This window comes from Cherax quadricarinatus, chromosome 12, assembly GCF_038502225.1.
Source record: "Cherax quadricarinatus isolate ZL_2023a chromosome 12, ASM3850222v1, whole genome shotgun sequence".
In the NCBI taxonomy this organism is placed as follows: Eukaryota; Metazoa; Arthropoda; class Malacostraca; order Decapoda; family Parastacidae; genus Cherax; species Cherax quadricarinatus.
In genome coordinates this window covers 24,634,590-24,660,591 of record NC_091303.1, presented here as the reverse complement: position 1 = coordinate 24,660,591, position 26,002 = coordinate 24,634,590, and the positions used below count along the sequence as shown (strand labels likewise).

Below are 26,002 nucleotides of genomic sequence, written 5' to 3'. Positions count from 1 at the left end.
CCACCATCGATCCTACTTCAGTACATATTTTCAGAACACCTTTGCAGATGATAATTCAGTGATGCTGACTTTTTTAACTAGAAAAATCTTATGACACTATGATAATACAATATGTGGCAATACATTTTCTACACATAGCTGTTAAAGGAAACAATCTTTTATGTAAGGCTGTGTAAAGTTATCATGTGACAATTTTATTAATGAAATTGATTTCTGTGAAATAAATGAAAAATGTATCTTGTAATCAAAAATAAGTAATTTTTGACTGTTTGCTTATCTACCCTCATTTACCCTCATCAAACGTCAGCACTTATCAATGTTATCTCCCCTTATCTTGTTACTGTCATGGGTGAACATTTATTATTACATATTATTATTATTACCTATTATTATTATTATGTATTATTATTATTATTATTATTATTATTATTATGTATTATTATTATTATGTATTATTATTATGTATTATTGTTATCATTACGTATTCTTCTTCTTCCTCCTCCTCCTCCTCCTCCTCTTCCTCCTCCTCCTCTTCTTCCTCCTCCTCCTCCTCCTCCTCCTCCTCTTCTTCTTCCTCCTCCTCCTCCTCCTCCTCCTCCTCCTCCTCTGCCTCCTCCTCCTCTTGCCTCCTCCTCCTCTTGCCTCCTCCTCCTCTTGCCTCCTCCTCCTCTGCCTCCTCCTCCTCCTCCTCCTCCTCCATGAAAAATCTTGTAGTTCATAATCACTATCATTATCATCACCAATGCTATCTGAGTCTGGGATTTTGGGAAATAGGAATTCTGGTAAACTTAAGTTTAACCAACTTAATGGTCTTTTATGTGCCTTCAAGACCATTGTTAAAAATTTGTATGTTATAAACACTAAAATTCTTAAAAGATGATCAGCCATAGAGACTTTTGCCTGTGTAGGTTCCAATCAAATACAGTACTGCTTTTCATATGATAATTGCTGAGTGTTGCATCTGATTAACTTCAGTCCTTGTATGCTGATTACATGATTATGCAAAAATCTGAGAGTAGCTTTAAGATTAATATGCTTGTGTATTTTTGGCTATTGGTCTCTCTGGTCCCCCCTGATTCAAATTAGATTTGGTTTCTGTGTCCTAATTTACTATTTTTATTGAAGAAATCGGAATATTGATTTCTATATGAAGACTTGTGACTGCATTTTCTGATTCTTTTGAAATCAACAAAAATATTTAACTGCATTATCAACTTATGGCACACTGTACTTTTGCAATCACGTGCATTAAGGCACCGAACTGGAGTCATAGAATACTGGGATACCTTTCTCAGATTGTGTAGTGACTGAAACACCTAGTTACTGTGTTACGATTTTTTATCCTGCACATCCAACTATTAATTTTAATTCATACATAAATCAGTAATATAACCAGTTAATTCTTTTCACTTGTAAGCTGTGACCTGATCTTAACTTGTACTAAACTTGTAAGATTAAGCATACTCCATGGCCATATATTTTACATTAACCCTTTGACTGTTTCGGTCGTATATATACATCTTACGAGCCACCATGTTTGACATATTAATATGCATAAATTCTATTGGCTTCAAATCAAGCAGGAGAAAGCTGGTAGGCCTACATGTGAGAGAATGGGTCTGCGTGGTGGGTGTGCGCCCTGTGAAAAAAATATGGGACTCAGTGGTGCATTGTAGGAACGCCATCTTGGTAGTTCTTGTTCACCATGCCTCGCGGTAAGAAGTACCTCACTAGTCGGCGGATTGGAGGTCTTTTGTTCCCAAGTGATAGCTCTAACAGCGATGGAAGTGCCAGTGAAAGTGAATTTCATGGTTTTGGAGAGGGTGTGACCAAAAGCAGTGCCCAGGATAATGTAATTAGTGATAAAAATCCAGATGACCCACAACCTTCCACCTCTGGTGCTGGGCCGTCTCATTCACATTCACTTGTATCTGGACGAAAGAGGAAACTATTTTCCCGTGTACAGGACTCAGATGTGAACAGTGAAAGTGATAATGATAGTGATTTCAAAGCTATTGAAAATACAGTGGACCCCAGACCTACAATGTCCCCAACCTACGTTAAAACCGACCTACGATGCTTCTCAGCGTAAAAATTTGACCCCGACGTACAGCATTCATCCGGTACACGTCCACGTGTCTGTCTGGCCTGAGCATGCCTCAGCTGGCCTGTCTTAAGTTAGTGTGCCATTGTTTACAAGCCAGTGCGATCACTCCCACACATACATTCGGAACATTTTGTATTAATCCAGTAGTTTTAGTGATTGTAACTGCTAAATAAGTCACCATGGGCCCAAAGAAAGCTTCTAGTGCCAACCCTGTGGTAAAAAGGGTGAAAATTACTATTGAAATGAAGAAGGAGATAGTTAATAAATACAAAAGTGGAGTGAGTGCCTCTGAGCTGGCCAGGTTGTACTACAAACCCCAATCAACCATCTCTACTATCCTGGTCAACAAACAGGCAATCAAGGAAGCTGTTGTTGCAAAAGGTGCAAGTAACTTTACAAAACACAGATTGCGAGTGCTCGAAGATGTTGAGAGACTGTTATTGGTGTGGATAAATGAAAAACAGATATCAGGAGATAGCATCTCTCAAGCGATCATATGTGAAAAGGCAAGGCAGTTGCATGACGATTTAATTAAAAAAATGTCTGCAACTAGTTGTGATGTGAGTGAATTTAATGCCAGCAAAGGTTGGTTTGAGAGATTCAAGAATTGCAGTGGCATACATAGTGTGGTAAGGCATGGTGAGGCTGCCAGTTCGAACCAAAAAGCGGCTGAAAATTATGTGCAGGAATTCAAGGAGTACATAGAGGCTGAAGGATTGAAACCTGAACAAGTGTTTAATTCTGACAAAACAGGCCTGTTTTGGAAGAAAATGCCAAACAGGACCTACATTACACAGGAGAAAAAAGCACTCTCAGGACAAAAGCCTATGAAAGACAGGCTTATTCTTTTGTTGTGTAGTAATGCTAGTGGGGATTGCAGAGTGAAGCCTCTACTCATATATCACTCTGAAACTCCAGAGTGTTCAGGAAAAACAATGTCATCAAGGCTAATTTGTGTGTGCTGTGGAGGGCAAACAGTAAGGCATGGGTCACTAGGGACTTTTTCTATGACTGGTTTCACCATGTGTTTGCCCCCACTGTGAAAAATTACATCCTGGAAAATAAACTGGACCATAAGTGCCTCCTGGTATTAGACAATGCTCTTGGTCACCCTTCAGACTTGGCAGAGCGAATTTCGGAGGACTTGAGTTTTATCAAAGTCAAGTTCTTGCCTCCTAATACCACTCCTCTCCTCCAGCCCATGGACCAGCAGGTCATTTCCAACTTCAAAAAACTCTACACAAAAGCTGTTTCAAAAGTGCTTTGAAGTGACCTCAGACACTGCATTGACCCTAAGAGAGCTTTGGAAAGATCACTTTACTATCCTCAGTTGTGTAAACCTTACAGGTAAGGCTTGGGAGGGAGTGACTAAGAGGACCTTGAACTCTGCTTGGAGGAAATTGTGGCCACAATGTGTAGAAGAGAGGGATTTTGAAGGGTTTGGGGCTAACCCTCAGGAGCCTATGCCAGTTGTGGAATCGATTGTGTCACTGGGGAAGTCCATAGGGTTGGAGGTTAGTGAGGAGGATGTGGAAGAGTTGGTGGAGGGGGACGATGAAGAACTAACCACTGATGAGCTGCAAGAGCATCTGCAGCAGCAAGAGAGCAGACCTGAGGAAATTGCTCCAGAGGAGGGGAGAGAGAAATCGAGGAAGTTGCCTTCTTCAAACATTAAGGAAATGTGTGAAAAGTGGCTTGAGCTGTAAACCTTTATGGAACAAAATCACCCTGACACAGCTATTGTAAGCCGTGCTGGGGACTTTTACAATAACCATGTTGTGAACTACTTTAGAAAAATCCTAAAGAAACGAGAGGTACAGAACTCTATGGACAGATTTTTGGTGCAACAGAGGTCCAGTGACTGTCAAGTTGTTCCTAGTGGCATTAAAAGAAGAAGGGAAGTAACCCCAGAAAAGGACTTGCTACCTAAAGTCCTGATGGAAGGGGATTCCCCTTCCAAAAAATAATAACCTCCATCGTCTCCCCTCCTCCCATCCCATCACTCATCACCAGATCTTCAGTTAAGATAAGTGTCATTTATTATTTATTTAGTACAGTATATTGTGCATGTCTTCTTTTTTTGTGTAGAAAAATGTATATTTCATGTGGTAAAAATATATTTTTTCATACTTTGGGGTGTTTGGAACTGATTAATTTGATTTCCATTATTTCTTATGGGGAAAATTAATTCAACCTATGATCATTTCGTCTTACGATGGGCTCTCAGGAACATATTAATATCGTAAGGAGGGGGCCCACTGTAGTTCTAGTTGTGACAGTGAGGATGAATATTCTCCAGTGAAACAGCAGTATGTACGATGCAGCATGCATTCTGGTAGTGTGCCATATGCTGTTCCAAAGGGAAGGAGTAAATCTTGGAGTACATCCCGTGGCCCTACACCACAAACTGATAGTGAATATGACAATATTGTTACAATGGGGGTGAATAATGTGCATGGGGCAGCAGGTGGTGGTAGGAGAGACCTGGAGAGATTTCCGGGGGTCAACGCCCCCACGGCCCGGTCTGTGACCAGGCCTCCTGGTGGATCAGAGCCTGATCAACCAGGCTGTTACTGCTGGCTGCACGCAAACCAACGTACAAGCCACAGCCCGGCTGGTCAGGAACTGACTTTAGGTGCTTGTCCAGTGCCAGCTTGAAGACTGCCAGGGGTCTGTTGGTAATCCCCCTTATGTATGCTGGGAGACAGTTGAACAGTCTCGGGCCCCTGACACTTATTATATGGTCTCTTAATGTGCTAGTGACACCCCTGCTTTTCATTGGGGGGATGTTGCATCGTCTGCCAAGTCTTTTGCTTTCGTAGTGAGTGATTTTCGTGTGCAAGTTCGGTACTAGTCCCTTTAGGATTTTCCAGGTGTATATAATCATGTATCTCTCCTGCCTGCGTTCCAGGGAATACAGGTTTAGGAACCTCAAGCGCTCCCAGTAATTGAGGTGTTTTATCTCCGTTATGCGTGCCGTGAAGGTTCTCTTTACATTTTCTAGGTCAGCAATTTCACCTGCCTTGAAAGGTGCTGTTAGTGTGCAGCAATATTCCAGCCTAGATAGAACAAGTGACCTGAAGAGTGTCATCATGGGCTTGGCATCCCTAGTTTTGAAGGTTCTCATTATCCATCCTGTCATTTTTCTAGCAGATGCGATTGATACAATGTTATGGTCCTTGAAGGTGAGATCCTCCAACATGATCACTCCCAGGTCTTTGACGTTGGTGTTTCGCTCTATTTTGTGGCCAGAATTTGTTTTGTACTCTGATGAAGATTTAATTTCCTCGTGTTTACCATATCTGAGTAATTGAAATTTCTCATTGTTGAACATCATATTGTTTTCTGCAGCCCACTGAAAGATCCATCGACCGACTTTTCCTGTTATTCCTTTAGCACACATTTTGTGCTCTATTACGCCATGGTCACACTTGTCGAAGGCTTTTGCAAAGTCTGTATATACTACATCTGCATTCTTTTTGTCTTCTAGTGCATCTAGGACCTTGTCGTAGTGATCCAATAGTTGAGACAGACAGGAGCGACCTGTTCTAAACCCATGTTGCCCTGGGTTGTGTAACTGATGGGTTTCTAGATGGGTGGTGATCTTGCTTCTTAGGACCCTTTCAAAGATTTTTATGATATGGGATGTTAGTGCTATCGGTCTGTAGTTCTTTGCTGTTGCTTTACTGCCCCCTTTGTGGAGTGGGGCTATGTCTGTTGATTTTAGTAACTGTGGGACGACCCCCGTGTCCATGCTCCCTCTCCATAGGATGGTAAAGGCTCGTGATAGGGGCTTTTTGCAGTTCTTGATGAACACAGAGTTCCATGAGTCTGGCCCTGGGGCAGAGTGCATAGGCATGTTATTTATCGCCTGTTCGAAGTCATTTGGTGTCAGGATAACATCAGATAGGCTTGTGTTAACCAAATTCTGTGGCTCTCTCATAAAAAATTCATTTTGATCTTCGACTCTCAGTCTGGTTAGTGGCTTGCTAAAAACTGAGTCATATTGGGACTTGAGTAGCTCACTCATTTCCTTGCTGTCATCTGTGTAGGACCCATCTTGTTTAAGTAGGGGCCCAATACTGGACGTTGTTCTCGACTTTGATTTGGCATAGGAGAAGAAATGCTTTGGGTTTCTTTCGATTTCATATATGGCTTTTAGTTCTTCCCGCGATTCCTGACTCCTATAAGATTCCTTTAGCTTAAGTTCGATGCTTGCTATTTCTCTGACCAGTGTCTCCCTGCGCATTTCAGATATATTGACCTCTTTTAGCCGCTCTGTTATTCTTTTCCGTCGCCTGTAAAGGGAGCGCCTGTCTCTTTCTATTTCATATCTACTCCTCCTTTTTCTTAGAGGAATAAGCCTTGTGCATACATCGAGTGCCACCAAGTTAATCTGTTCTAGGCATAAGTTGGGGTCTGTGTTGCTTAGTATATCTTCCCAGCTTATATCGGTTAGGACTTGGTTTACTTGGTCCCACTTTATGTTTTTGTTATTGAAGTTGAATTTGGTGAATGCTCCCTCGTGGCTAATCTCATTATGTCGGTCTGGGGCTCCACGCATACATGTCTGAACCTCAATTATGTTGTGATCTGAGTATATTGTTTTTGATATGGTGACATTTCGTATCAGATCATCATTGTTAGTGAAGATGAGGTCTAGTGTATTCTCCAGTCTAGTAAGCTCTATTATTTGCTGGTTTAAATTGAATTTTGTGCAGAGATTTAAAAGCTCGTGTGAGTGTGAGTTTTCATCAGAGCTGCCTTCTGGTGTTATTACTGCAACAATATTATTTGCAATATTCCTCCATTTTAGGTGCCTTAAGTTGAAATCCCCCAGGAGCAAGATGTTGGGTGCAGGAGCTGGAAGATTTTCCAGACAGCAGTCAATTTTTAACAGCTGTTCCTGGAATTGCTGGGATGTTGCATCCGGAGGCTTGTAGACTACCACAATGACTAGATTTTGGTTCTCGATCTTTACTGCTAAAACTTCCACTACATCATTTGAGGCATTAAGCAGTTCTGTGCAAACAAATGACTCTGCAATGTACAGGCCAACCCCCCCCCCCCCCCCTTTTGCCTGTTCACTCTGTCACATCTGTATAGGTTGTAACCTGAGATCCATATTTCGTTGTCCAAGTGATCCTTTATGTGGGTCTCAGTGAAAGCCGCGAACATTGCCGTTGCCTCTGCAAGCAGTCCACGGATGAAAGGTATTTTGTTGTTTGTTGCTGGCTTTAGACCCTGTATATTTGCAAAGAAGAATGTCATCGGACTGGTGGTATTGTTGGTATTGGGGGGGGATTTTTTTTCTGGCATTAGTGTCTGTATCTGTTGGTTTGGAGTGGAGGCCATCGACTGTGGTTCCACTCCAGGAATGACTGGATTTGGTGTACGATTTCTGCCATTTCCTGCCAGTTTTTTTTCCTTCCTGGCACTAAAAAAACCTCTCCCTCTTGAGTGGCTGTGGCTACCCAGGTTTTCCCATGGCCTGGATGTTTTGTATCTTTTTGTCCCCTTTAGATGGTGTGCCTGGCAATTTAAGTTATAGCACAGTCTTTCCTGTAATGAAGAGGTACACATTTCAGGGTGAAAAAGCTTTCAGGAAGGGAGTTTGCATTTTCCTGTTGTCATATGGGCACGCCATTTTCTAGGGTGGTCATAGTTGCACGTCCCATCTGATTTTCCAGATTTCCCATGTCTGCAGATACCAAGTGCATAGTATGTGCACAGGCTTGGTTTCCGTTTGCCTTGGTTTTCTGTGACTGAATTCCCTGTTGGTGCATGTTTACCTGTCTTATTCCTATCCTCCCTAGCACCAACAATGGAGCTCCCACCAGTTGTTTTTGGTAATATATCCTCACTATTGCTAGTGGTGTCATCTTGTTTGCTATTTCCTGTGGTATTTCTAGTTTGCAATATTGGTTTTATCTTATCTTTGACTACACTTGTTTCCCCACTACGGCTCCTGTCTCCCATGAGGTCATTTATATGCATTCCTTCCTGCATATAATTCTCGACTACCTGGACAAAATCTCCAGCTTCACCATTACTGTCTCCCAGGACAGCACCTCCAGCTTCACCATTACTGTCTCCTAGGACAGCACCTCCAGCTTCACCATTACTGTCTCCCAGGACAGCACTATCAGCCCCACATTTGCTGACTACCAGGACATCACCTCCAGCCTTACAGTTTCTGACTATATGGCCAGCATCAAGGGCAGTACCATTCAGCCCAGACTTTTTTTGTTCCCATCTGTTGTAGAAAGCTTCCAGGTTGTCTATGAAAGCAGCTTTGATGTTATCCTCTTTTAATACCATTGTGATTTTAGTCCACAGATTTATCTCATTTGGGCATACCCAAAAACACTTCCCTGTTTTAATACTGCTTGTAGCTAGTTCTTGGATATCTGCACAAGGGGCATGACACCAATTTCCACAAAAATGACAATTTATCCATGTGGAAGCCTGTTTGTTTGATTGATTGCAGACTACACAGAGCTTCATAATGATTTGAATTGTTGATTTACTGTAATTCTACTAGCAACCTCTTGAATACTCTATTAATAACCTCCTTAAAGTGAAGCTCTGGCTATTTGTATTTCTATTTCTAACTGTACTTGTATATTAGGACAGCTTACCGGAGTACGCTCCTGTTTTATATTTATTGTTTGTGTTTGATAAGGGCACCTACAACCCCATCCGTTTACAGTCTGCTTTATTGTCCAACGAATCCGTTTGAAACCGGTCAAGAGTTCAGACCAGTCGAGGGTTCAGACCAGTCAAGGGTTCGGAACCAGTCGGATCTGATCAGTGGGTCACTTATTTAAAACATACTGGTCGGTGATTTGGGCTAACACACGAAGGATCTACTGGAAATTATCTACCCGAGTAATATGTGGTTTGATTGATACAAAAGTATAACTTGCGTGTTGAAGAACCGGTGATTGCTGGCAGCTCCTACAATGACGAATGGTCGAGCCTCAACCCTTGTTTATCAATCACTGTATATAGCTTTTCTAGGTTTTTTCCGTCTCCACCACAATAATTGCTATATTATCACTATAGTTGACTGGTGGAAATTTTGGAGGAAGGACGCTTTTTCTGTAGTAATATTTGCTTCTCGTTGTGTATATTGCGACCGCTGGTAACTACAGGTTATATGAAATTCACAGTAACGTCTGGTATTTCACGAAAAAAGAAACTAATGGAAGTCACTCCACTCCACTAAGTACCATTATAATACTGGTTAGTTGCTACTACAACACTGTATTCTGCTATTCACTGGTATCACTAGATTATATGGGAGTACACTAGCAAGCCAGGAAGATTATTAAAACAGCTGACCAGTGTGGTAAGTTTCTGGCGACTTCTGGCACCTGCCTCTATAGGCTTATCACTTCATTTACAAATTCACCTGTTTTCATATGACACTTTAGCCTTTATTATCTATATACTAGGGAGCCACTGTAGTATACACTATACACTATGTATACACAATGTTATCAGGGAGACTTTCTTTCCTCTGACAAAGAAAAGTTCTATTATTATTATTTTGCACACGGCACACTAGGCCTATGATTCCCCTCTGGCAGTAAACTCTGCTAGGTAGTGCACACTAATTCTCCTTTTTTGACTCAGTATATAATGTTTTCCGCCCAAGATTGGTTCCAGGCGCTAGAGGGATGTATTGTATAGGATTGACGGCACAAATTAAAGTTCTAGCACATAACAGCGACCGTGAAAACACGAGAAAACCCGGAGCACGACGAGGCACGCTGACACGCTGACATGATGACATGGTGACATGAGTCATGTGGCACCAGCATCGGGCCATGCTACTAACCACGCTGCTAACTCAGCACAGCCACAACCACCCCCACACTCCCACAACATCCACAACCACAATCTGCACAACCACAACTTTCACAACCACAACTACCTGTAAATATCCAGTACCCACCAGCAGACTACATCTGAGATTGGCAGCAAGGTGACAGTTTTGTTCCAAATCCCCATCACTTTTATGAAATACAAAGTGGAATACGGCCATCATGTACTCTTGGGAACAATGCCACTGAACTGGAATGCTTTCAGTTATTCTTCGATGAACCCCTGATGGACGTTATTGTCAGGAAAAGTAATACATACTTCGAGTACACCATGGCAAACACAATTCTTTCACCAAGGTCATGGCTACACCAGTGGGAGGACACAACTGTGGCAGAGATGTATCTTTTCTTTGCCACAGTAATGCTTATGCCACATGTGTATAAGCACAGTGTCAACACATACTGGCTGACAGACCACCTGATTTCAACCCCAGCTTTCGGTGACATTATACCAGTGAATCGATTTGTGCTACTGTTACGTATGCTACACTTTTCAGACAAAACAAGGCCTGACAGAAGCGACAGGTTATATGTCATGTACCTGAAACAATAGTGCTATATGTATTTTTATCCCTTCAGGGAGCTTGTTATTGATGAGTCTTTGATTTTGTTCAAAGGCAGACTGTCATTCAAGCAGTATATACCAAGCAAGAGGTAACGCTTTGGTATAAAGTTATTTGTACTGTGTGATTGCAAAAGTGGTCTGGTTTTGGATATAATTGTGTACACTGGCAGTAATACATTGGAATATACCAGGAAGTTACTGGGTATCTCTGGTGATGTGGTTAGGACAGTGATGGAACCATATCTTGGTAAGGGGGATATTTTATATACTGATAACTGGTACACAAGCCCCTCATTCAGTGATTTCTTGCGAGTGAACATGACAGACGTGTGTGGCACAGTGCATGGAAATTGTAAACATATGCCTAGGTTTGACGCAGGCACTCGTAGAGGTGAAGTTCAGGTGTTTGCTGCCAGTGACATTATGGCATTTCGGTGGCATGATAAATGTGATGTCACAATGTTGACATCAGTTCACCGACATGAAATGGCAGACACTGGCAAGCAGAATAGAGAGACCAATGAACCCATTGTAAAACCTGCAGCTGTGATGGACTACAACCTCAATATGGGCTTAGTGGACAAATGTAACATGCAGATTGGGTTTGCTGATTGTTTTTGCAAGAGTTATTAGTGGTACATAAAAGTCTTTTTCCATCTTGACATTTCCATGCTGAATGCTTATAATATGTATAAGTTGAAGACCAACAAGAAACCCAAATATGGTGAATTTTTTATGTCAGTCATCAGACAAATAATATTTCAAGTACCAAGGAACAACACTTGCAATAGACCATCGCCCACAAAATTACCAACACATGCCCTCTCGTCTGAGGCCTGGTGATCACCACCCCATACCACTGCCTCCTAATACTTTCAAGAAAAATGCTCAGAAGAGGTGTTATGTCTGTGCACATACCACAAAACGCCCACAAAAATGCAGACACACTCGTTTTATGTGTGAGGAGTGTAAAACACCATTGTGCATACACCCATTGTTTCAAAGAATTCCACAAGCTGCAGCAGTTCTAGGAAAGTGTCCAGTGATTGTACATATATATGTATATATATTATAGAACAATAGTAATAAACATTTTTTATATTGTTTGTGTAAGCAAGTTTTGTAAACAATATGGTGATACTAGTGTTTTTGCTATAATTGTGTTACATTCAATGAATGTATATATGAACATTGCACCATAATCTGGTTTCACAGGCCACGTAAGTTATGTGAAAAAATAAAATAGTGAAAGAAAAAACGAGAAACCTTTGAATGCAAGTAAACGAAAGTTTACTGGGTGAGCGGCATTCACCACTGTTGCCATATGCGGCTCATTTTCTGCCAACTTTATGCCTCTATATCTCGGTAAGTACTGATCGCAAAAATTATGGGGGGCTTAACCCTTAAACTGTCCAAATGTAGATCAACGTTTTATTTTTCATTCCTTCAAATTTAGCACAATAGGCTTGAGTCGCCTAGATATGAAAGAATGGGTCTGTGCACTCAGTGTGCGAACTATTAAAAAATCTTGGAGCACTTAGTACCTAGTGGGAGCACCAGTTCAATTGCCAGGGTATCTAAAACATTGTTGGGACCTATAAATACTTTGTATATTTCTATGCTAAATTAGGCTAGACAATGAGCTAAATTAACCTAGGCAGGAACATGTAAATGTTCACGGAGAATTATGTGGATTAAAGTAAAGGTTGGATGCGAGAAGTGGGTCATAATAAGCTGTATGCACCTGGAGAAGAGAGGAATGCAGAGGAGAGAGAGAGATTTTGGGAGATGTTAAGTGAATGTATAGGAGCCTTTGAACCAAATGTGATTGTGTAGATAAAAGACTGCTGAGTAGACTTCAGGATGTACACTATTTAGCTACACTGAGAGTAAAAGGTAGATGGGATACAAGGAGAATAGCAGGTTTATAAACTAAAAGAGGAGGCAGTTAGGGTAAGATATAAACAGCTATTGGAGGATAGATGGGCAAATGAGAGCATAGGCAATTTCAGTACAAGGAGGGAAGAGTATATGGAGAAAAAGAGAGAGGTTAAGAGAGTGGTGAAGCAATGTAAAAAGAGAGCAAATGAGAGAGTGGGTGAGATGTTATCTATTATTAGTGTCAGAACCTATAAATACATAGAATTGATTTGTATATATTTCTAGACAATGCTAAATAACCTAGGCAGGTGTAAATGTTCACCTGTCAATGTGATTGTGACTATTTGAGCACTATTTCAGTACCTATTATTAGTGTCAGAACAAAGATTGGCAATGAAATTACAAGAACTATTATAAGTTATAATTATTGGAACATAAAAATTATATAAATTAAAATAAAAATGAGAAAAAAAGATATATTGGCAACACTTCTGCAAGCAGCAGGAGTCGATGTTGTCGACAGGTGAGCATCCAGAGCCAACTTCACGGTCTTATATCTCTGTAAGTACTGACCCTAAATTTCTTTTTATAATCCTATAACATGTAGAAAAATGTGCTCTTCATTTTAACCCTTAAACTGTCCAAACAGATATATATTCACATGCATAGTGCTCCAAAAGTAGATCTACGTTTTTTACACATTTTCAAATATAACAAAAAAAAATGTAGATCAAAGTTTTTTACACGTTTTCAAATTTAAAAAAAAAAAAAAAAGATCTACATTTTTTACATACTTTCAAATGTTGAAAAAACGTAGATCTACATTTGGACAGTTTAAGGGTTAAAAGAAAAAAAAACTATTTTTTTATTTTTCAAAATTTTTGGAGCGCCACGTGAGTGAATGTAGATCTACGTTTGGACAGTTTAAGGCTTAAAACAATCGGAAAAATAATCTTAACATTTTGATAAGAATTTTTTTTTTTTTAATATTTTTCGACACCAGGAGACACTTCAGGATTTAGGGTTGTGACAGTCAAAGGGTTAAGTAGTTTTAGTTTTTCATTACATTAATGGTATAAAATACCAACAAGTTGATGAATAAGATACATGACACCTGCATCACCTGGGTATCATTATTGGCGAGACATTTCGCCTGCACAGAAGGGAAAAGTAATAATGTATTATCAACATGTGAAAAAGAATTGTACAGTACTTTCATTATGTAAGGCACTATCAGGATATGGGACAAGATATTAAAAAAGCATGCTAGTGATAGGAAGACTTAGTGTGATGAGGCTCATTCTTTGAGACATTGATGCACACACATATATACATACATACATGCAGTATGCAGCACCAGTTTGGAACCTGCACCGAGCCAAACACGTAAGAAAACTAGAGAAAGTGCAAAGGTTTGCAACAAGACTAGTCCCGGAGCTAAGGGGCATGTCCTATGAGAAGAGGTTAAGGGAAATCAGTCTGATGACACTGGAGGACAGGAGAGATAGGGGGAATATGATAACGCCATATAAAATACTGAGAGGAATTGACAAGGTGGACAGACAGGATGTTGCGGAGATGGAACACAGCAACAAGGGGTCACAGTTGGAAGGTGAAGACTCAGATGAATCACAGGGATGTTAGGAAGTATTTCTTCAGTCACAGAGTTGTCAGGAAGTGGAATAGTCTGGGAAGTGATGTAGTGGAGGCAGGATCCATACATAGCTATAAGAAGAGGTATGATTACGCTCATGGAGCAGGAAGAGTGACCCAGTAGCGACCAGTGAAGAGGCAGGGCCAGGAGCTATGACTCGACTCCTGCAACCATAACTAGGCGAGTACAGTGGACCCCCGCATAGCGACTTTAATCCGTGCAAGAGGGCTCATTGTTATGCGAAATGATCGGTATGCGAATGAATTTTCCCCATAAGAAATAATGGAAATCAAATTAATCCGTGCAAGACACCCAAAAGTATGAAAAAAAAAAATTTTACCACATGAAATGTTAATTTTAATACACACAAACTGAAAAAGGCATGCACAATTACATGACACTTACTTTTATTGAAGATCTGGTGATGATTGATGGGATGGGAGGAGGGGAGAGAGAGTGTTAGTGTTTAGAAGGGGAATCCCCTTCCATTAAGACTTGAGGTGTCGAGTCCTTTTCTGGGGTTACTTCCCTTCTTCTTTTAATGCCACTAGGACCAGCTTCAGAGTCACTGGACTTCTTTCGCACAACATATCTGTCCTTAGTGGCCTGTACCTCTCGTTCCTTTATGACTTCCCTAAAGTGTTTCACAACATTGTCAGTGTACAGGTTGCCAACACGGCTTGCAATAGCTGTGTGAGGGTGATTTTCATCCATGAAGGTTTGCACTTCAAGCCACTTTGCACAGATTTCCTTAATCTTTGTAGTAGGCAACTTCTTCAATTTCTCTCTCCCCTCCTCTGAACCAGTTTCCTCAGGTCTGGCCTCTTGCTGTTGAAGTTGATCTATCAGCTCATCAGTGGTTAGTTCTTCATTGTCCTCCTCCACCAACTCTTCCACATCATCCCCACTAACCTCCAACCCTAAGGACTTTCCCAATGCCACAATGGATTCCTCAACTGGCATAATCCTCTCAGGGTTAGCCTCAAACCCTTCAAAATCCCTTTTGTCTACACATTCTGGCCACAGTTTCTTCCAAGCAGAGTTCAAGGTCTTCTTAGTCACTCCCTCCCAAGCCTTACCTATAAGGTTTACACAATTGAGGATATTAAAGTGCTCTCTCCAAAACTCTCTTAGAGTCAGTTGAGTTTCTGAGGTCACTACAAAGCACCTTTCAAACAGAGCTTTTGTGTACAGTTTTTTGAAGTTTGCAATAACCTGCTGGTCCATGGGCTGCAGGAGAGGAGTGGTATTAGGAGGCAAAAACTTCACCTTAATGAATTTCATGTCCCCATAAAGTCGCTCTGCCACGTCTGTAGGATGACCAGGGGCATTGTCTAACACCAGGAGGCACTTAAGTTCTAATTTCTTTTCAGTTAGGTAATCTTTCACATTGGGGGCAAATGCATGGTGTAACCAGTCATAGAAAAAGTCCCTAGTGACCCATGCCTTACTGTTTGCCCTCCACAGCACACACAAATTCTCCTTGAGGACATTCTTTTGCCTGAACGGTCTGGGAGTTTCAGAGTGATACACTAATAAAGGCTTCACTTTGCAATCACCAGTAGCATTGGAACACATCAACAAAGTAAGCTTGTCTTTCATAGGCTTATGTCCTGGGAGTGCCTTTTCCTCCTGAGTAATGTAGGTCCTGCTTGGCATTTTCTTCCAAAACAGGCCTGTTTCATCACAATTAAACACTTGTTCAGGTTTCAGTCCTTCACTGTCTATGTACTCCTTGAATTCCTGCACATATTTTTCAGCTGCTTTGTGGTCTGAACTGGCAGCCTCACCATGCCTTATCACACTATGTATGCCACTACGCTTCTTAAATCTCTCAAACCAACCTTTGCTGGCCTTAAATTCACTCACATCATCACTAGTTGCAGGCATTTTTTTAATAAATCCTCATGCAACTTCCTAGCCTTTTCGCTTATGATCGCTTGAGAGACGCTATCTCCTGCTAGCTGTTTTTCATTTATCCACACCAATAAGAGTCTCTCAATATCTTCCATCACTTGCGATCACTGTTTCGAAAACACAGTTAAACCTTTGGCAAGAACAGCTTCCTTGATTGCCTTTCTGTTGCCCACAATAGTAGCGATGGTTGATTTGGGTTTCTTGTACAACCTGGCCAGGTCGGCGACACGCACTCCACTTTCATACTTATCAATGATCTCTTTCTTCATCTCTATAGTAATTCTCACCCTTATTGCTGTAGGGTTGGCACTAGAAGCTTTCTTGGGGCCCATGGTCACTTATTTGGCAGATAAAATCACCAAAAACACTGTAATAATACGAAATGTTCCGATTGTATGCTTGGATGTTACCGCGGAGGCTGGCTGGTAAACAATGCCACCGGCGGCACATGTGAGGCTGGCTAAGGGCGCACATTGGATGCGTCTCGGACGAAGAGCGGTGAGCGGGTTTTTGAGCGGTATGCGAGGCAAAATTTTTGCGATAAAAGCGAGCGGTATGCGGATTGTACGTTATGTGATGGCGACGGTATGCGGGGGTCCACTGTACATGGAAAACTGATCAACAACTAAGCTCTCACTGATTACTCCTGTGGCCTCATTCATTTATATGATTAACATAAAAAGCTCCCTTCCCCCCCCTTTCCCAAGAAAGCATAGATATACACAAGGCAGTAAGGGTGAATACTCACCAATGTTTGCTTGGCCCAATCCAAAGCTGACCAGCTTTAGACTGGGTCACTGGAGATATCCCTGAATTTTCTATTTTACCTTTATCTACTCACTAAAAGAGCATCTTGGCTACCAGTGGGCCACATCCCCAAAGATAGGCTCAGCTTCCAGAAAGGCAGAAACAACAAATAAGCCAGTCTCCACGCATGGTAGGCATACAAAAAAGGTACAGGAGGGTGTCACTCTACAGCGCTTCACCTTACAAAGTTTTGCTAATGCAGTGATTTTCACTTACACCCATTCTTCATTTATTCAGATTTCTTATAATAAATATATTCAACTTTCACTATAAGCTAAGGATGAAAATATTTTAAGGTACAGAATTCTTCCTCCGTAAGCCATGCGTGTTGTAAGAGGCAACTAAAATGCCGGGAGCAAGGGGCTAGTAACCCCTTCTCCTGTACAAATTACTAAATTTAAAAAGAAAAACTTTAGTTTTTATTCTTGGGTCACCCTGCCTTGGTGGGATACGACTGGTTTGTTGAAAAAAAAAATATATATACATGTGTGTGTGTGTATATATATATATATATATATATATATATATATATATATATATATATATATATATATATATATATATATATATATATATATATAAATATATATATATTTTTTTTTTTTTTTTTTTTTTCAACAAGTCGGCCGTCTCCCACCGAGGCAGGGTGACCCAAAAAAAAAAAAAGAAAGAAAATCCCCAAAAAAGAAAATGCTTTCATCATCATTCAACACTTTCACCACACTCACACATTATCACTGCTTTTGCAGAGGTGCTCAGAATACAACAGTTTAGAAGCATATACGTATAGAGATACACAACATATCCCTCCAAACCGCCAATATCCCAAACCCCTCCTTTAAAGTGCAGGCATTGTACTTCCCATTTCCAGGACTCAAGTCCGACTATATGAAAATAACCGGTTTCCCTGAATCCCTTCACTAAATATTACCCTGCTCACACTCCAACAGATCGTCAGGTCCCAAGTATCATTCGTCTCCATTCACTCCTATCTAACACGCTCATGCATGCTTGCTGGAAGTCCAAGCCCCTAACCCACAAAACCTCCTTTACCCCCTCTTTCCAACCCTTTCGAGGACGACCCCTACCCCTCTTTCCTTCCCCTATAGATTTATATGCTTTCCATGTCATTCTACTTTGATCCATTCTCTCTAAATGACCAAACCACCTCAACAACCCCTCTTCTGCCCTCTGACTAATGCTTTTATTAACTCCACACCTTCTCCTAATTTCCACACTCCGAATTTTCTGCATAATATTTACACCACACATTGCCCTTAGACAGGACATCTCCACTGCCTCCAACCGTCTCCTCGCTGCTGCATTTACCACCCAAGCTTCACATCCATATAAGAGTGTTGGTACTACTATACTTTCATACATTCCCTTCTTTGCCTCCATAGATAACGTTTTTTGACTCCACATATTCCTCAACGCACCACTCACCTTTTTTCCCTCATCAATTCTATGATTAACCTCATCCTTCATAAATCCATCCGCCGACACGTCAACTCCCAAGTATCTGAAAACATTCACTTCTTCCATACTCCTCCTCCCCAATTTGATATCCAATTTTTCTTTATCTAAATCATTTGATACCCTCATCACCTTACTCTTTTCTATGTTGACTTTCAACTTTCTACCTTTACACACATTCTCAAACTCATCCACTAACCTTTGTAATTTTTCTTTAGAATCTCCCATAAGCACAGTATCATCAGCAAAAAGTAACTGTGTCAATTCCCATTTTGAATTTGATTCCCCATAATTTAATCCCACCCCTCTCCCGAACACCCTAGCATTTACTTCTTTTACAACCCCATCTATAAATATATTAAACAACCATGGTGACATTACACATCCCTGTCTAAGACCTACTTTTACCGGGAAGTATTCTCCCTCTCTTCTACACACCCTAACCTGAGCCTCACTATCCTCATAAAAGCTCTTTACAGCATTTAGTAACTTACCACCTATTCCATATACTTGCAACATCTGCCACATTGCTCCTCTATCCACTCTATCATATGCCTTTTCTAAATCCATAAATGCAATAAAAACTTCCCTACCTTTATCTAAATACTGTTCACATATGTGTTTCAATGTAAACACTTGATCTACACATCCCCTACCCACTCTGAAGCCTCCTTGCTCGTCCGCAATTCTACATTCTGTCTTAACTCTAATTCTTTCAATTATAACCCTACCGTATACTTTTCCTGGTATACTCAGTAAACTTATTCCTCTATAATTTTTACAATCTCTTTTGTCCCCTTTCCCTTTATATAAAGGGACTATACATGCTCTCCGCCAATCCCTAGGTACCTTCCCCTCTTTCATACATTTATTAAACAAAAGTACCAACCACTCCAACACTATATCCCCCCCTGCTTTTAACATTTCTGTCATGATCCCATCAGTTCCAGCTGCTTTACCCCCTTTCATTCTACGTAATGCCTCACGTACCTCCACCACACTTACATTCTGCTCTTCTTCACTCCTAAAAGATGGTATACCTCCCTGGCCAGTGCATGAAATTACCGCCTCCCTTTCTTCCTTAACATTTAAAAGTTCCTCAAAATATTCTCGCCATCTACCTAATACCTCCCTCTCCCCATCTACTAACTCCCCTACTCTGTTTTTAACTGACAAATCCATACTTTCCCTAGGCTTTCTTAACTTGTTTAACTCACTCCAAAATTTTTTCTTATTTTCATTAAAATTTCTTGACAGTGCCTCTCCCACTCTTTCATCTGCTCTCCTTTTGCACTCTCTCACCACTCTCTTCACCTTTCTTTTACTCTCCATATACTCTGCTCTTCTTATAACACTTCTGCTTTGTAAAAACCTCTCGTAAGCTACCTTTTTCTCTTTTATCACACCCTTTACTTCATCATTCCACCAATCACTCCTCTTTCCTCCTGCCCCCACCCTCCTATAACCACAAACTTCTGCCCCACATTCTAATACTGCATTTTTAAAACTATTCCAACCCTCTTCAACCCCCCCACTACTCATCTTTGCACTAGCCCACCTTTCTGCCAATATTCGCTTATATACATATATATATATATATATATATATATATATATATATATATATATATATATATATATATATATATATATATATACGTATTAGGTAGTAGGTTGGGAAACAGTATCCGCCCAGGGAAGTACTACCGTCCTGCCAAGTGAGTGTAAAATGGAAGCCTGTAATTGTTTTACATGATGGTAGGATTACTGGTGTCTTTTTTTGTCTCATACACATGCAAGATTTCAGGTACGTCTTGCTAATTCTACTTACACTTAGGTCACACTACACATACATGTACAAGCATATATATACACACCTTCTTGTTCTTGTTTATTTCCTCTTACCTCCATGGGAAGTGGAACAGAATTCTTCCTCTGTAAGCCATGTGTGTTGTAAGAGGCGACTAAAATGCCAGGAGCAAGGGGCTAGTAACCCCTTTTCCTGTATATATATTACTAAATGTAAAAGGAGAAACTTTCGTTTTTCCTTTTGGGCCACCCCACCTCGGTGGGATACGGCCGGTGTGTTAAAAAAAAATATATACAGTGGACCCTCAACCAGCGATATTAATCCGTTCCTGAGAGCTCATCGTTAATCGAAATAATCGTTAGTCAAGTTAATTTTCCCCATAAGAAACAATGGAAACCAAATTAATCCATGCAAGACACCCCAAAGTATTGAAAAAAAATTTTTACCACATGAAATATTAATTTTAATACACACAAACTGAAGAAGACATGCACAGTTACATGACACTTACCTTTATTGAAGATCTGGTGATGATTGATGGGATGGGAGGAGGGGAGACCGTTGATCTTCTTAGTGTTTAGAAGGGGAATCCCCTTCCATTAGCACTTGAGGTAGCAAGTCTTTTTCTCGGGTTACTTCCCTTGTTCTTTTAATGCCACTAGGACCTCCTGAGTAATGTACGTCCTGCTTGGCATTTTCTTCCAAAACAGGCCTGTTTCGTCACAATTAAACACTTGTTCAGGTTTCAGTCCTTCACTGTCTATGTACTCCTTGAATTCCTGCACATATTTTTCAGCTGCTTTGTGATCCACTACACCTCTTAAATCTCTCAAACCAACCTTTGCTGGCCTTAAATTCACTCACATCACTAGTTGCTGGCATTTTTTTAATTAAATCGTCATGCAACTTCCTAGCCTTTTCACATATGATCGCTTGAGAGATGCTATTATCTCCTGCTATCTGTTTCTCGTTTATCCACGCCAATAAGAGTCTCTCAACATCTTCTACCGCTTGCGATCTCAGTTTCGAAAACATAGGTGCACCTTTGGCAAGAACAGCTTCCTTGATTGCCGTTTTCTTGCCCACAATAGTAGCGATGGTTGATTGGGGTTTATTATACAACCTGACCAGCTCAGAGATACGCACTCCACTTTCATACTTATCAATGATCTCTTTCTTCATCTCATAGTAATTCTCACCCTTTTTGTTGTAGGGTTGGCACTAGAAGGTTTCTTGGGGCCCATGGTGACTTATTTTGCAGGTGCAATCACTACAAAGGCTGTGATAATATGAAATGTTCCAGTTGTATGTTTGGAAGCGACCGCGGTGGCTGGCTGGCTTGTAAACACTGGCACCCATGGGACAAGTGAGGCGCCTCAGGCCAGCCAAAGTGGACGCATCTCGTACGGAACGAATAGCGCTGGTCGGGTTTTTAAGCGCTAGTCAAGGCAAAATTTTTGCGTTTAAATGTATCGCTAGTCAGATTTATCGTTAATCGATGCCATCGCTGGTTGAGGGCCCACTGTATATAGTAGACCGTTATTGAGCACGAGTTTATTTGGCACGATTTGAGTATAGCACGATTGAAGAATTGAGGCACAATTTTATATAACACGTTGTATGATGAATTTAACATGGTTCAGTTTGCGGGAAGGTAAAAAAAAACTTCCTTTTTCCTCAAGCGGCTGCCTTGTTGTGGTTCCCGCTGTCCCCAGCCACCCCCCCGACACCACCCCACCATCAGAGCATTCGTACTTCATACGTGTCTAGTCCAACTTCCCTGCTACAAGTTTGTGATTGTGAATTGTGTTTTGATCTTTTAATTGCTATATCTTGTATCTACCAAGCAATCATGACACCTGGTAAGCATACCAGTGTTGCTCAAAGTGGCAAGAAAAGGTGTAAACATTTAAGTCTTAGAATTAACGAAGGAAACAATGATATTAGACAAGACATCCTGTGGGAATAATGAAGTGTTACTTTGTACACATAAAAAAAGGTAAACATAAGTTTGTGTGACTGACTGCTTATTGAATGACTGAACGACTTGACTGACTTAATGACTTTACTGACTTGCTGAATGACTTGATTGACTTACTGAATGACTTGACTGACTTATTGAGCAACTGGATTGATTTACTGAACAATTTGACTTAGTGAATGACTTGACTTACTGAATAACTTGACTGACTTACTGAATCACTTGACTGACTTACTGAATGACTTCAAGTTAGACACTCCAGTACAACCATCAACTTCAGTACCAGAACCTATACCATCCACCTCAGCCCAGTAGGGCCACAGCGTAACTCTCCGCTCTCTTCACAATCATCCACAAGCACCAGCACCCACAATTTAAGGTAAGAAATATTGTTATGTCTGTTACATTTGTAGTCTTCAGCAGTACAAACACCATAATGCATATTAACAATGAACTTCGATTACATATTCACTTTTATTTTTGTAAGATGTGGAGGCCTAAAAAAAGTTGTTTGGCTTTTTTGGTGCTCTCAGGAACGTAACCCTATTTTTCCTATAAGTTCTTCAGTTCATCTGACACGGTTTTACCTAACACGGTGTTTTCTGGAACGTAACTACCGTGTTAAATGACAGTCTTCTGTAATATATATATATATATATATATATATATATATATATATATATATATATATATATATATATATATATATATATATATATATATATATATATATATATCTATCTATCTATCTATCTATCTATCTCTGGTGACCTTTTTTCTGTCTCATGAACGTGCAAGGTTTCAGGTATGTCTTGCTTCTTCTACTTACACTTAGGTCACACTACACATACATGTACAGGCATATATATATACATACATACCCCTCTGATTTTTCTTCTATTTTCTTTCTAGTTCTTGTTCTTGTTTATTTCCTTTTATCTCCATGGGGAAGTGGAACAGAATTCTTCCTCCGTAAGCCATGCTTGTCGTAAGAGGCGACTAAAATGCCAGGAGCAAGGGGCTAGTAACCCCTTCTCCTGTATATATTACTAAATGTAAAAGGAGAAACTTTCGTTATTCCTTTTAGGCCACCCCGCCTCGGTGGGATACGGCTGGTGTGTTGAAAGAATACATTATATATATATATATATATATATATATATATATATATATATATATATATATATATATATATATATATATATATATATATATATATATATATATATATTACAGTGGACCCTCAACCAGCGATGGCATCGATTAACGATAAATCTAACTAGCGATACATTTTATCGCAAAAATTTTGCCTCGATTAGCGCTAAAAAACTCAACCAACACTATTCCTTCCGTCTGAGACGCGTCCACTTCTGGCCAGTGTTTACAAGCCAGCCAGCCACCGCGGTCGCTTCCAAGCATACAATCGGAACATTTCATATTATCACAGCCTTTTTAGTGATTGCACCTGCAAAATAAGTCACCATGGGCCCCAAGAAAGCTTCTAGTGCCAACCCTACAGCAAAAAGGGTGAGAATTACTATGGATATGAAGAAAGAGATCATTGCTAAGTATGAAAGTGGAGTGCATGTCTCCGAGCTGGCCAGGCTGTACACAAAACCCCAATCAACCATTGCTACTATTGTGGCCAAGAAAACGGCAATCAAGGAAGCAGTTCTTGCCAAAGGTGCAACTATGTTTTTGAAACTGAGATCGCAAGTGATAGAAGATGTTGAGAGACTGTTATTGGTATGGATAAACGAAAAACAGATAGCAGGAGATAGCATCTCTCAAGCGATCATATGTGAAAAGGCTAGGAAGTTGCATGACGATTTAATTAGAAAAATGCCAGCAACTAGTGGTGATGTGAGTGAATTTAAGGCCAGCAAAGGTTGGTTTGAGAGATTTAAGAATCGTAGTGGCATACATAGTGTGATAAGGCATGGTGAGGCTGCCAGTTTGGACCAAAAAGCAGCTGAAAAATATGTGCAGGAATTCAAGGAGTACATAGACAGTGAAGGACTGAAACCTGAACAAGTGTTTAATGGTGACACTGACAATGTTGTGAAACACGTTAGGAATGTCATAAAGAAACGGGAGGTACAGGCCTCTATGGGCAGATATGTTGTGCGACAGAGGTCCAGTGACTCTCAAGCTGGTCCTAGTGGCATTAAAAGAAGGGAAGTAACCCCGAAAAAGGACTTGCCACCTCAAGTCCTAATGGAAGGGGATTCCCCTTCTAAACACTAAGACCATCAACACACTCCCCTCTTCCCATCCCATCAGTCATCACCAGATCTTCAATAAAGGTAAGTTTCATGTAACTGTGCATGTCTTCTTCAGTTTGTGTGTATTAAAATTAATATTTCATGTGTTAAAATTTTTTTTTTCAATACTTTTGGGTGTCTTGCACGGATTAATTTGATTTCCATTATTTCTTATGGGGAAAATTAACTTGACTAACGATTATTTTGACTAACGTTTAGCTCTCAGGAACGGATTAATAGTGTTAGTCAAGAGTCCACTGTATATATATATATATATACACACACACATATATATATATATATATATATATATATATATATATATATATATATATATATATATATATATATATATATATAAACAAAATGTCAGGCTATTATATGCATTTGAAAGTGGAAAAAAGACTGTTTTACCTTACAGTGATTTTCACTTTACAGCAGTAGCCCAGAACCTAACTTGCTGTGTAAGCAGGGCCCTCCTGTATCTGCCTGCTGAATTGGGAGGGAAGGAGGGTAGTGGGAGATATTAAGGGTGGCTGATGACCAGGATAAGGAGTAAAAGATGAATTTTGTAAAATACACTATTTTTTGTTAGGAATATGTATAACTTTGGAAAAATACTATAATGAAGCTATATAAATTTCCTGTCATTATAATTTCCAGAACACTGAAAGGCCGTGGTCTTCCTGGTTCTAGTGTCGTGTTCAGACAGGGAACAAATGTCGAGATAGGACCACCTTCATTCATGGCACCTCCAGACGGAGCTAATGGGGTAAGATGTTTAATACTTGATTAATGAGGCATTTTGCTTTAATATTACCATAACATTTACCATTTTTTTTTATTTTAAGTAAATATTATGGGACTTTATAAGTTAATATTGTTGTAGTCTTTAGGGTGTATGTTTTTGTATTACTGTAGCAGGAAACAGTAATTGATGTACAATATTATCTTCCTAGATGATTTTACAATACAGGTATCTTTCTTAGCTAATAATTATGAGGTAAAAATACTATATATTCAATATTTGCTGGTGTTATTTTTCTGTCTCATAAGCATGCAAGGTTGCAGGTATGTCTTGGTACTTCTGCTTATACTTAGGTCACACTACACATGCATGTTCAAGCATATATATTCTAACTCCTCTGGGTTTTCTTCTATTTTCTTATTATTTCTTGTTCTTGTTTATTTCTGCTTATCTCCATGGGTAAGTGGAACAGAATTCTTCTTCCTTAAGTTATGTGTGAAAAGAAAAACCTTATAAAATTGGGATGTTTGAATGTGCACAGATGTAGTGTGAATGATAAGAAAGAAATGATTAGTAATGTAAGGTACCAAGGGATTGGCAGAGAGCATGCATAGTTCCTTTGTATAAAGACAAAGGGGACAAAAGAGAGTGTAAAAATTATAGGGGAATAAGTCTGTTGAGTATACATGGTAAAATGTATGGTAAAGTTATTATTGAAAGAATTAAGAATAAGACGGAGAGTAGGATAGCAGATGAACAAGGAGGCTTTAGAAAGGGTAGGGGGTATGTAGACGAAGTGTTTTCAGTGAAACACATAGGTGAATAGTGTTTAGATAAGGGTAAAGAGGCTTTTGTGGCATTTATGGATTTGGAAAAGGTGTATGATAGGGTGGATAGGGGG

At 40.0% G+C, this 26,002-nt stretch overlaps 1 protein-coding gene across 2 annotated transcripts in view; it reads left to right on the top strand.

Moving 5' to 3' along the window:
- Positions 1-26,002, top strand: part of mgl (low-density lipoprotein receptor-related protein megalin) — a 611,193-nt gene that overhangs the window by 563,263 nt on the left and 21,928 nt on the right. For both annotated transcript variants that reach the window (XM_070084278.1, XM_070084279.1), the window contains exon 54: positions 25,017-25,125. In XM_070084278.1, coding sequence (XP_069940379.1) covers positions 25,017-25,125 — 109 coding nt within the window. The remainder of the gene's footprint in view (positions 1-25,016; positions 25,126-26,002) is intronic.